Source organism: Ostrea edulis, chromosome 9 (genome assembly GCF_947568905.1).
Source record: "Ostrea edulis chromosome 9, xbOstEdul1.1, whole genome shotgun sequence".
In the NCBI taxonomy this organism is placed as follows: Eukaryota; Metazoa; Mollusca; class Bivalvia; order Ostreida; family Ostreidae; genus Ostrea; species Ostrea edulis.
Genome location: NC_079172.1, coordinates 37,376,171 through 37,389,836, shown reverse-complemented (window position 1 = coordinate 37,389,836; position 13,666 = coordinate 37,376,171). Strand labels below are relative to the sequence as shown.

The following is a 13,666-nucleotide window of genomic DNA, read 5'->3' as shown; positions in this document are numbered from 1 at the left end:
TGTGAAAATGAAAGCCACACAAACAGAACAAGGATGACATGGACCGAGTTACAGACCTGCCTAGCTCCTTCTGCTGGTACAGCCACACACTCTGGCTGGGGGTGACTCCGGACTACATCCGTAAACTCGCAACCATCAAGCCCTGCCGAAATAAAAGACACTTTGTAAGCCAAGCCACCCACACCAGTCATCGTGCTCTTAAAGGGATACAGGGATACTAATCTCGTATTGTAGTCTCGCACGGAGTCCGGGATGCTCATGATTGGATTGATTAAAGGGATACAGGGATACTAATCTCGTATTGTAGTCTCGCACAGAGTCCGGGATGCTCATGATTGGATTGATTAAAGGGATACTAATCTCGTATTGTAGTCTCGCACGGAGTCCGGGATGCTCATGATTGGATTGATTGATTGCTTGAATATTATCTCACTTCTCTCTTGAGAATCTTTCACTCAAATGGAGATGTCACCATTGCCAGTAAAGGGCTGCACAATTTAGGCCTATGCTCGGCGCTTATGGCCATTGAGCAGGGAGGGATCTTTATCGTGCGATACCTGCTGTGACACAGGACCTTGGTTTTTGCTGTCTCATCCCAAGGACTGCCCCATTTAGTTGCCTCTTATGACAAGCAAGGAGTACTGAGGACCTATTCTAACCCAGATCCCTACGGAACATGATTGGACATACATGTATGTGTATCTATATGCTCCTTGTACAAGGATGCTTTAATTTACATAATCCTTACACAAAGTAGCAAATTTTTCGCAAGAGATGGTTTCATCATAACGAGGTTTCTGTGAAATAAATCCAGCTCATTGAGCCTCTTGTGTGACCCTAGTAAGGACCTGCAGCCATTATGTATAGTTTGAGCAATCTCCAATATACACCATATTGAGAAAATTTTTATATCATTTTGATGTTGTATTACCATGCTTGAGAAGATTTCAATAAAAAGTTTTTATGTATGTGTATATTCCTTGAACTGGTAGGAGAGAGCTTACACAGTCTTTCAGCCTGTTGCCTAATCCATATCAAATGAAATATTGTTTACATATAAAACAAATCTTGAATTGCACTTCTATTGCAACCAACCCTGTCAGAGCACAGAATACTTAGACAGAACTAAATCTTAGTCAAAGTTCCTATTAGGGATGTCAAAATGAGTAAATTTCTTTGTCGATTATCTGATAGCTTTAGTCAAAGAATATTTGATTATTGGAACTCTTTTAACCACAGTGTTACATTGATGTTCCTTATTTTGTGTAATGTATATATACCTGTATTGTTCAGTGTAACTTACTCAAGTATTTACCATTAATCAGACACGCATAATACAAGCTACTTCAAGGCAAATTTAATCTAAAATTAACGTTATAAATGTTTTTAAAATGAAATCATGTAAAGGTGTTGTATGTTAAACACCTCAGAGGTATATAACAGCACGAACAGGATCACCCAGGTGTAAATTCCCACTGACTGTGTGCAGTTAACCATAGAAATCCCAGCCCGTTACATAGACCCCAATGTATACATCCACCATGACAATTAATTAAGACTACATGCATGACACTCTATTTTAAATTAAATGCTAAATCATTCAATATGTTAAACACCGTCACCCATTGAAACATATATACAGTACATTTAGGGAGAACATTATACAGTACATTTAGATATACAGTACATTTAGTTATACAGTACATTTAGGGAGAACATTATACAGTATATTTAGGGAGAACATTATACAGTACATTTAGCTATACAGTACATTTAGGGAGAACATTATACAGTACATTTAGGGAGAACATTATACAGTACATTTAGGAAGAACAATATACAGTACATTTAGTTATACAGTACATTTAGGGAGAACATTATACAGTACATGTAGGGAGAACATTATACAGTACATTTAGTTATACAGTATATTTAGGGAGAACATTATACAGTACATTTAGGGAGAACATTATACAGTACATTTAGGGAGAACATTATACAGTATATTTAGTTATACAGTATATTTAGGGAGAACATTATACAGTACATTTAGTTATACAGTATATTTAGGGAGAACATTATACAGTACATTTAGTTATACAGTACATTTAGGGAGAACATTATACAGTATATTTAGGGAGAACATTATACAGTACATTTAGTTATACAGTACATTTAGGGAGAACATTATACAGTATATTTAGGGAGAACATTATACAGTACATTTAGTTATACAGTATATTTAGGGAGAACATTATACAGTACATTTAGGAAGAACATTATACAGTACATTTAGGGAGAACATTATACAGTACATTTAGTTATACAGTATATTTAGGGAGAACATTATACAGTACATTTAGTTATACAGTATATTTAGGGAGAACAATATACAGTACATTTAGTTATACAGTGTATTTAGGGAGAACATTATACAGTACATTTAGGAAGAACATTATACAGTATATTTAGGGAGAACATTATACAGTACATTTAGTTATACAGTATATTTAGGGAGAACATTATACAGTACATTTAGGAAGAACATTATACAGTACATTTAGGGAGAACATTATACAGTATATTTAGTTATACAGTACATTTAGGGAGAACATTATACAGTACATTTAGGGAGAACATTATACAGTACATTTAGGGAGAACATTATACAGTATATTTAGTTATACAGTACATTTAGGGAGAACATTATACAGTACATTTAGGGAGAACATTATACAGTATATTTAGTTATACAGTACATTTAGGGAGAACATTATACAGTACATTTAGGGAGAACATTATACAGTATATTTAGTTATACAGTACATTTAGGGAGAACATTATACAGTACATTTAGGGAGAACATTATACAGTACATTTAGTTATACAGTACATTTAGGGAGAACATTATACAGTATATTTAGGGAGAACATTATACAGTATATTTAGGGAGAACATTATACAGTACATTTAGGGAGAACATTATACAGTATATTTAGTTATACAGTATATATAGGGAAAACATTATACAGTACATTTAGTTATACAGTATATTTAGTTATACAGTACATTTAGGGAGAACATTATACAGTACATGTAGGGAGAACATTATACAGTACATTTAGTTATACAGTACATTTAGGGAGAACATATATACAGTACATTTAGGGAGAACATTATACAGTACATTTAGGGAGAACATTTAGGGAGAACATTATACAGTACATTTAGGGAGAACATTTAGGGAGAACATTATACAGTACATTTAGGGAGAACATCATTGTTATCACTGCTTTTGACACACTTTTATATACAGTCTGAGAGTTTTTATCTAAAATAAATATTTACGGAGTCTGCAGATAGACGGTTGCGTAAGTTGTATACAAGTGTTATTTATAATCATTTCATGACAGAAGGAAACAGAAATATGTGTAATTTTGGCTGAGTGAATTCAGTGTAAGGACAATGAGTACAATAGTGGATCAAAAGTGTGGGTGTATTGAAACGTATCAAAGCATGGGTGTATTAAAACCTGGGTGTATTAAAGCTTGGGTTTATTAGAGCGTGGGTGTATTAAAGCTGGGTTTATTAAAGCTTGGGTTTATTAGAGCATGGGTGTATTAAAGCTTGGGTTTATTAGAGCGTGGGTTTATTAAAGCTTGGGTTTATTAGAGCATGGGTGTATTAAAGCTTGGGTTTATTAGAGCGTGGGTGTATTAAAGCTGGGTTTATTAAAGCTTGGGTTTATTAGAGCATGGGTGTATTAAAGCTTGGGTTTATTAGAGCGTGGGTTTATTAAAGCTTGAGTTTATTAGAGCATGGGTGTATTAAAGCTTGGGTTTATTAGAGCGTGGGTTTATTAAAGTTTGGGTTTATTAGAGCATGGGTGTATTAAAGCTTGGGTTTATTAGAGTGTGGGTGTATTAAAGCATGGGTGTATTGAAACGTGGGTGTATTAAAGCTTAGGTTTATTAGAGCATGGGTGTATTAAAGCTTGGGTGTATTAAAGCATGGGTGTATTAAAAAGTGTGTTTATAAAGCGTGGGTGTATTTAAAAGAAACTCATTTCAAATTGGTAAATCATTGGTATGCGCAATTTTTTACTGACTATTCAAATAAAAACAAGAGATGTTTGTAAAACACACATTCCCCCCATGTATAATTGAAAAGGGTTATACACACGCATCATTTAATTGATAATAGTATCATCAATTCAAAATATTGAGCAGACAATATCTTCCTATGTCAAGAGTGAATTGACCATGTAACCTAAATATCAATAGGGGTCATTTTCTCCTGAAGATGTACCAGTGTACCAAGTTTGATGTCTGTCAAGCAAAGGGTTCTCAAGATATTGAGCAGACAGTATATTCCTATGTCCAGTTTGACCCTTGACTTTTGAGCAGGTGACCTCAAAATCAATAGGGGTCATCTTCTCCTGAATGTGTACCAGTGTACGAAGTTTGATGTCTGTCAAGCAAAGGGTTCTCAAGATATTGAGTGGACAGCATGTTCCTATGTCCAGTTTGACCTTTGACCAGGTGACCTCAAAATCAATAGGGGTCATCTTCTCCTGAAGTTTTACCAGTGTACTAAGTTTGATTCTCAAGATTTTGAGCGGACAGCATATTACTATGTCCAGATTGACCTTTGACCATGTGAACTCAAAATCAATAGGGGTCATCTTCTCCTGAAGATGTACCAGTGTACCAAGTTTGATGTCTGTCAAGCAAAGGGTTCTCGAGATATTGAGCACAGTATATTCCTATGTTCAGTTTGACCCTTGACCATGTGACCTCAAAATTAATAGGGGTCATCTTCTTCTGAAGATGTACCAGTGTACCAAGTTTGATATCTGTCAAGCAAAGGGTTCTCAAGATATTGAGCGGACAAGGTCTTCCTATGTCCAGAGTAGATTGACCATTGACCTTTTGACCTGAAAAACAATAGGGGTCCTCTTCTTCTCATAACTAACCCACATATAAAACATCATTACGATCAAGTGATTGTTTATTAAGATATTGATCGGACAACATGTGGTCTACCGACCGACCGGTGCAAACCAATATATGACTCTCTTCTTTGAAGGGGGCATAAAAAAATTAGTTGAACATTGATGGTATCGAAGAATATTCGTTGACATCCCTAGTTCCTATGTAAGAAAAATACAGGACTGCCCCACCCGCCCGCCGCCTGACTTGTTTTATAAAAACACCTCACGACTCTAGTCATAGAAGTAGAAAATGTGGAAAAATTATTAAACTTATTAGGCAGATTATTTTGATCAGAAGTCAGACAATCATGTAACTATGAAGATGACACATACATGTACATGTATTGAATATTTCACATCAGTCTGATGGTCAATGTTCAGGTTCGATATATAATGCCATCAGGCAAGTTGAACTCTTAATCATTTACTACTAAGCATTTATTTTTCCTCGTATATCATAATGGTGTATGCAATAAAAACAGATAACCTTGGAAAATGGGAGTGTGTTTCATATATCTTAATCTAATTGTGTTGAAAAAGAGGGCTTTGGGAGGTTCAATTGCAGATTGCTAAAGCATACATACCATGTTTAGCCCTGTAACAGGAGCCAAGGGCTGCAGAGTTCGGGATGTCGCTCACAAAAACTGGTGCACCGAACACGTCTGATATAACCTACAATGCACATGCACTGTCACCTGTGGTTAGACGAAAAGTTACGTTTTACAAAACTGTTATTTACACAAACAAAAAAGTACTCGTAATTTTGCCGTTTTACTTATCATATCTTTAAATATTTAGTTACTAAGCTCAACATTAATAGTTTTAATTTATTATTAAAAAAATTGACACATAATAAGACGAGTCCTGTCTAAATACTTTTGTGTAAGTAAACATTAAATTCATATTGTGGTGATGCGTGACATTATATGGCCTACATCTGAGGAAAGTCCTTCAGCATGAAATATTTTAATCTTTGACCAAATTAATCAGACTCTGAGTCCAAAATTGCACGTTTTCTTTTCAAAAGGAGCATTGATACTGATATTAAATGTACAGTTATTTAATTTAACGAGAAGCGTGTCGATAGATTCCTGACAAGTAGTTTTTCTTAGTGGATATATGCATGGAATTAGTTTTTGTTTTTCACTAGAGCTCAAATCTCATGGACATTGGAGACAAATGTGGATGTTTGTTTTTCACTAGAGCTCGAATCTCGTGGACATTGGAGACACAAGTGGATATTTGTTTTTCACTAGAGCTCGAATCTCGTGGACATTGGAGACACAAGTGGATATTTGTTTTTCACTAGAGCCATTGGAGACAAATGTGGATGTTTGTTTTCACTACAGCTCGAATCTCGTGGACATTGGAGACACATGTGGATATTTGAAAAGGGAATGTGGAGAGCTTTTGGGATACAATAAAATTGATAAGTGTCAAGTTCATATTTGGGGGGAGGGGGTATTGTATTGATTGAATCACATGATTTTCTTCTTTAATTTGAAGAAATTCTGTCCATAACATCTAAAGTGACTGGCTGTTTTCATCAATGAGTTCTTATTTTCATTAGCTTCTATGAAGTCATCAATGTTGAAAGGTCATAGTCTTGAGGCTAGGATGCTGCCATGATGTTGTTTACAATGTTTTTTTTTTATATCAAGCAGAAGAATTAAAGTATTCATCTGCATGATATGTACAGAGTAATTACATCAATTGATATGAAAGACCGTTCTTTCATAGGATATCATTATATTACATATAACAAGGTATTAAATTATTCCATAATAATTATATTCCCCATAAAGCAATTCAATTTTGATTTCAGCCGTAGTGCATGTTAGTTAGTAAATAAGTACATTAATTTTCAAATGTTCTTGCAGAGTGAGGCACTAACTCAGGGTAGTAAGTCTTCATTTCAAGAAATTTTTTTTTTTACTGTTTTACACCTAACACCGTTTTACACTTGATAAACTTTGGGTGTAATCTTATTAATGGAATGTTCTCAGTGTTTATTTGTTTTTGTTTATTATTTTATTGTTTTGTTTACAAGTTGTGTTTCATTGTCTGTTAGCCTACTGTAATGTTGGGATATGGGGGTTAGTTCATTTTTCTGTTTGTGTTTTTATGTGACGTCACAGAGGGGTTTATGGGGAATATAATTATTATGGAATAATTTAATACCTTGTTATATATAGAAATGAGACAAATCTGTATATTACATGACTTGTGTAGAAATGAGATAAATCTGTATATTACATGTGTAGAAATGAGATAAATCTGTATATTGCATGTGTAGAAATGAGGTAAATCTGTATAATTCTATGCAGCGCGTAATCTGATTGGTCTAGACAGTCATGTGCTAGGGATGACAAAACTTCGTATCTCCCTCTCAAACATTATATCTCCCTATCATATTTACCCCTTGGGCAGCCTCGTGCAATTTCCATAAATTTAACGTCAAGGTAGACGAAGTGTATTGTGACGTCACAATAAGTCCGAGTCATTCTAGTACTTTCATAGTTCGTAAGGCACAAAATATGCGGGTCTCTGATACACAGTTGAATGCATGGATTTGGTTGATACAAAAACAAGCAAGTGAATCAGCATTCAAGGAGAATGAAAATACAAAAACTGGCTATCACTGTATTTCGTTGTTTGTACCTTCTACCGTAATACGTTGACGGCACGATGTTACCGTTAGGATGATCTCAGCTACATACAATGTATATAGATGAGCGGACTCCAATTTCAAATGTACTTTTGAGTCTTGCTTTGTTTCGGTATAATAAACAATTTATTGCATGAATGTTTGGGAAATATGAAGATTTATTCACCCAAGAAAAATCATGATTTTTCTTGGGTGAATAAATCTTTATATCTCCCTCATTATCACGCAATAAATGTATAATATTACATATATAGAAATGAGATAAATCTGTACATTACATGTGTAGAAATGAGATAATCTGTATATTACATATGTAGAAATAAGATAAATCTGTATATTACATGTGTAGAAATGAGATAAATCTGTATATTACATGTGTAGAAAATAGAGAAAAAGTGTTGATTACCTGTAGAATGGCTTTGTTCAAAGAGGCCCCTCCAGTGGCTAGAATCCGTGTATCTGGACCTGTGAGAGTGGTTTTATAAAAATGAAATAATTGTGCAACTGTCTTGATGCATGACATGTATGTTAAAAATGTGATTTGCACAGCTAAAGTTACACAACAATCGTAAGATGAAAGTACGGTTCTTATGGGTATTGCATGTTGCAAAAGTCACCCCATCACCAAAATATTGTACTTCAAACCTACGTCTCACACATCAGACATACTTGTGTATTACGTCTCACACATCAGACATACTTGTGTATTACATCTCACACATCAGACATGCTTGTGTATTACATCTCACACATCAGACATACTTGTGTATTACGTCTCACACATCAGACATACTTGTATATTACATCTCACACATCAGACATACTTGTGTATTACATCTCACACATCAGACATACTTGTGTATTACATCTCACACATCAGATGTACTTGTGTATTTCGTCTCACACATCAGATGTACTTGTGTATTACATCTCACACATCAGATATACTTGTGTATTACATCTCACACATCAGATATACTTGTGTATTACATCTCACACATCAGATGTACTTGTATATTACGTCTCACACATCAGATGTACTTGTGTATTACATCTCACACATCAGACATACTTGTATATTACATCTCACACATCAGATATACTTGTGTATTACATCTCACACATCAGACATACTTGTGTATTACATCTCACACATCAGATATACTTGTGTATTACATCTCACACATCAGATATACTTGTATATTACATCTCACACATCAGATATACTTGTGTATTACATCTCACACATCAGATATACTTGTGTATTACATCTCACACATCAGACATACTTGTGTATTACATCTCACACATCAGACATACTTGTGTATTACGTCTCACACATCAGATGTACTTGTGTATTACATCTCACACATCAGACATACTTGTGTATTACATCTCACACATCAGATATACTTGTGTATTACATCTCACACATCAGACATACTTGTGTATTACATCTCACACATCAGATGTACTTGTATATTACATCTCACACATCAGACATACTTGTGTATTACGTCTCAAACATCAGACGTACTTGTGTATTACGTCTCACACATCAGACATACTTGTGTATTACGTCTCAAACATCAGATGTACTTGTATATTACATCTCACACATCAGACATACTTGTGTATTACGTCTCAAACATCAGATGTACTTGTATATTACATCTCACACATCAGATGTACTTGTGTATTACATCTCACACATCAGACATACTTATGTATTACGTCTCAAACATCAGACGTACTTGTGTATTACGTCTCACACATCAGACATACTTGTATATTATGTCTCACACATCAGACATAATTGTGTATTACATCTCACACATCAGATGTACTTGTATATTACATCTCACACATCAGACATACTTGTGTATTACATCTCACACATCAGACATACTTGTATATTACATCTCACACATCAGATGTACTTGTGTATTACGTCTCAAACATCAGACATACTTGTGTATTACATCTCACACATCAGACATACTTGTATATTACGTCTCACACATCAGACATACTTGTGTATTACATCTCACACATCAGACATACTTGTATATTACGTCTCACACATCAGACATACTTGTGTATTACGTCTCACACATCAGACATACTTGTATATTACATCTCACACATCAGACATACTTGTATATTACGTCTCACACATCAGATATACTTGTGTATTACATCTCACACATCAGACATACTTGTGTATTACATCTCACACATCAGACATACTTGTGTATTACATCTCACACATCAGATGTACTTGTGTATTACATCTCACACATCAGATATACTTGTGTATTTCGTCTCACACATCAGACATACTTGTGTATTACGTCTCACACATCAGACATACTTGTGTATTACGTCTCACACATCAGATGTACTTGTGTATTACATCTCACACATCAGACATACTTGTGTATTACATCTCACACATCAGACATACTTGTGTATTACATCTCACACATCAGACATACTTGTGTATTACATCTCACACATCAGACATAGTTGTGTATTACATCTCACACATCAGACATACTTGTGTATTACGTCTCAAACATCAGACATACTTGTATATTACGTCTCACACATCAGACATACTTGTGTATTACGTCTCACACATCAGACATACTTGTATATTACATCTCACACATCAGACATAGTTGTGTATTACATCTCACACATCAGACATACTTGTGTATTACGTCTCAAACATCAGACATGCTTTTGTATTACATCTCACACATCAGACATGCTTTTGTATTACATCTCACACATCAGATGTACTTGTGTATTACATCTCACACATCAGACATACTTGTGTATTACATCTCACACATCAGACATACTTGTGTATTACATCTCACACATCAGACATAGTTGTGTATTACATCTCACACATCAGACATACTTGTGTATTACGTCTCAAACATCAGACATGCTTTTGTATTACATCTCACACATCAGACATGCTTTTGTATTACATCTCACACATCAGATGTACTTGTGTATTACATCTCACACATCAGACATACTTGTGTATTACATCTCACACATCAGATGTACTTGTGTATTACATCTCAGACATCAGATGTACTAAAATCTTGTGTATTACATTGCACTTGCATTCACTCAATTCAATACTATTTCCCACTAAATAAGCATTACTAATTGTGACTGAGGCTTTTGAAAACCAATATGAACTTTGCATGAGGAAGATTAGATATTTTTGTCCTGAGTTTTGTTACCATACCAACATGCATCCCTCTCATTTCCATGTACATTTTACGAGCGATCATCTGGCTTTCTATCACAGCGCGAACCTCAACATCATGTGGGAAGGAGGACACCTGTACAATGAAGGATAACAAATATCACGTCCAAACACAAGGATCACGTGGGGAGGATCATGTGGGGAGGATCACGTGGGGAGGATCACATGGGGAGGATCACATGATGAGGATCACATGGGTAGGATCATGTGGGAAGGATCACGTGGGGAGAAACACATGGGGAGGATCATGTGGGGAGGATCATGATGTGGGGAGGATCACGTGGGGAGGAACAGATGGGGAGGATCAAGTGGGGATCGAGGAATACATGAGGAGGATCATGTGGGGAGGAACATGTGGCAGGGTTGGACACTAAGGATAACTGTAGAGTTTGTGAGCAATTTTGAACCGGGTGATGACACAATCTCTATTTTTAGTTCTAATAAATACGTTGCAGTCGGAAGTGATGTTTTACGACATCTACTCGATGTTAATGTGTGTAAAGTTGTTTTAGATGAATTTATTTTCATTTTAAAAAAACAGTTTATTTGAATCAAATATAAGAAAGTGTTTATCAAATTAATAAATTACGTCGTAAACAGTCATTTCATATGTGCGGAATGTCTCTATTTCAAATACGACTTCTCGTCCTCAAGGAAAGATGTCCCAAGAGAAAAAAAGTAAAAGGTTGAAAAGAAACAAAGCAGGGCTTATGGAATAGAGATTTAAAAAAAATGGTTGGGGTCATTTTATTCAAAATGGACTAGAGAATTTCCGTGCTGGGTAGAATTTAAAGAAACAGAAAATGTGTTTGAAAATGAAAGTATTAAATTGAAGCTCTTTTTTGAGACAATTAAATACGTTTTAGTTCATGCAAACTTAATGCTTGTCATTTGAATTAAGTACATTTAAATATGGAAAGTTGGTCAGGGCTAGTGGTTGTAAGGTCTGGTCTAGCAAAATCCTTTGAAGTAGCCCAACTGGTCTAGTGCTCAAAAAAGTAAATGTCAAACCCTGTGTGGGAAGATCACGTTGGGAGGATGCATTGCAAAAATATAGCCTTCTGCTGTTGCTTCTTTAAAAAGATGTTTGTGATTTTATTTGTTATTTAATATTGCATTTCTCTGCTAAGTCCATTCTTAAGTGATTTAAACATTAAACTTAATCTACACAGCAAGAAGAGGATTGCATATAATTGTTTTCAGAAATTGCAGTCTTGTTTTTTTTCAACACACTTCAATCTACTCAACATGTTGATGTTAACATCCTTCTTCAAAAATTGTAGTCTTGTAGTTAAATAAATTTTTCTAAAATTTTCTACATAATTGAGACTGCTGAATACAAACTATGACATGCCTTGTGAAATTAGCTTACCTTTTCATTGGATTTGTTAAAGTGGAATATTCCCTGTGCAAGTGGTTGAATCTCCATCACATCAAAATATATTCCTGAACAAAGTACATTAAGACCCCAGGTTAAATGATATATGACAAAAATTCCCCACAAACCAAATAAAGAAACATTTTAATTGAAATTAATGCAATATACCATAATCACTACCAAAAATTATTCACAATATAGTCCATCAATCATTTAGCATAAGGCCTATGGGTCACAGTGCTCACCTTGTTCTTGCAGATATGGGATGTTTTAGATGTTTGTGTAGGGAGTATGTGAGCGGATCTAACATCTAATTTTAATTAGATTGTATGTGTCTAGCCATCTTAGCACTTAGTTCTCTCCACACCAGAGGTGCAAAAGGTCACAACCCTCTTTGTCCACACCATTCTCAGACTGTCTATTGATACCATCTTGGCCTCATTCCAGTTTCTCCATCCTGCACTCTTTCTTTCTGCTTTTACTATTCTTCTCCAAATTGTTTTCGGTCTCCCTTGTGCCCTATTCCCTTTCGGTGTCCACCCTAGCACCGTTTCACAGTCATCCGTACCATGTGTCTTATCCAGTTTCATTGTCGTCTCCTCAGCTCATTCCTTATTGCATTCATGTCCATCCTGTCTGCCACTTCCCTGTTTGTGACCATCTGCTACCACCTTATCTCCAGGATCCTCCACAAGCATCTGAATGAAATGTATTTAGTTTCTTCTCTGTCATCTTCTATGATGGTTCACTTCCATATAGCAGCACTGACTTCACTAGCGACTTGAATAGCTTGACCTTCGCTCTAACTCCAATGTTCACTGCACTCCATACTTTCCCCAGTCTCCCGTATGCTGCCCTTGCCTTGTGATGTCCTGTGATCCTTCTCCTGATGTTGTCACTATTGCTCCCAGGTAAACAAACTGTTCCACATCTTCTACTTCATTTTCTTCTTCTTTTAACTTCTGGTCTCTCTTTCCATTCATCTCCATTGTCTTGCACTTCTTGCTATTCAGCCTCAACCCTATTCTCTCTGCATCCTCATTCACTCTTGTTGTCTTTGTATGTGTTTGAACCTTGATGATATAAGTACCAGGTCGTCTGCAAAATCCAAGTTTTCTAATACTGTCAGAAACTTCCACCTGATTCCTGTTCTTGACCGCTCTTCTCATCACGTAATGTATTATCAGTAGGAACAGAAAGCCTGACATGACACATCTCTGCTTAACTCGGGTTTTGATCTGAAACTACTTCTTGTGAACTTCCAACACTCTACTGCACTTCCTGTGACATCATCAGTGCCAGCCCTCTACTGTGCTGGTCTTCTCCTGTATA

At 35.5% G+C, this 13,666-nt stretch overlaps 1 protein-coding gene across 3 annotated transcripts in view; it reads right to left on the bottom strand.

Annotated features, from left to right (window-relative positions):
- Positions 1-13,666, bottom strand: part of LOC130050118 (xylulose kinase-like) — a 45,185-nt gene that overhangs the window by 4,972 nt on the left and 26,547 nt on the right. For 2 of the 3 annotated variants that reach the window (XM_056149089.1, XM_056149090.1), the window contains 5 exons: positions 12,329-12,402; positions 10,936-11,032; positions 8,068-8,126; positions 5,578-5,665; positions 57-142 (listed from right to left, as the gene is read on the bottom strand). In XM_056149089.1, the coding sequence (XP_056005064.1) occupies positions 57-142; positions 5,578-5,665; positions 8,068-8,126; positions 10,936-11,032; positions 12,329-12,402 (404 nt within the window). Of the gene's footprint in view, positions 1-56; positions 143-5,577; positions 5,666-8,067; positions 8,127-10,930; positions 11,033-12,328; positions 12,403-13,666 lie in introns of those variants that run through there. The other variant, XR_008798521.1, reaches the window with a different exon arrangement.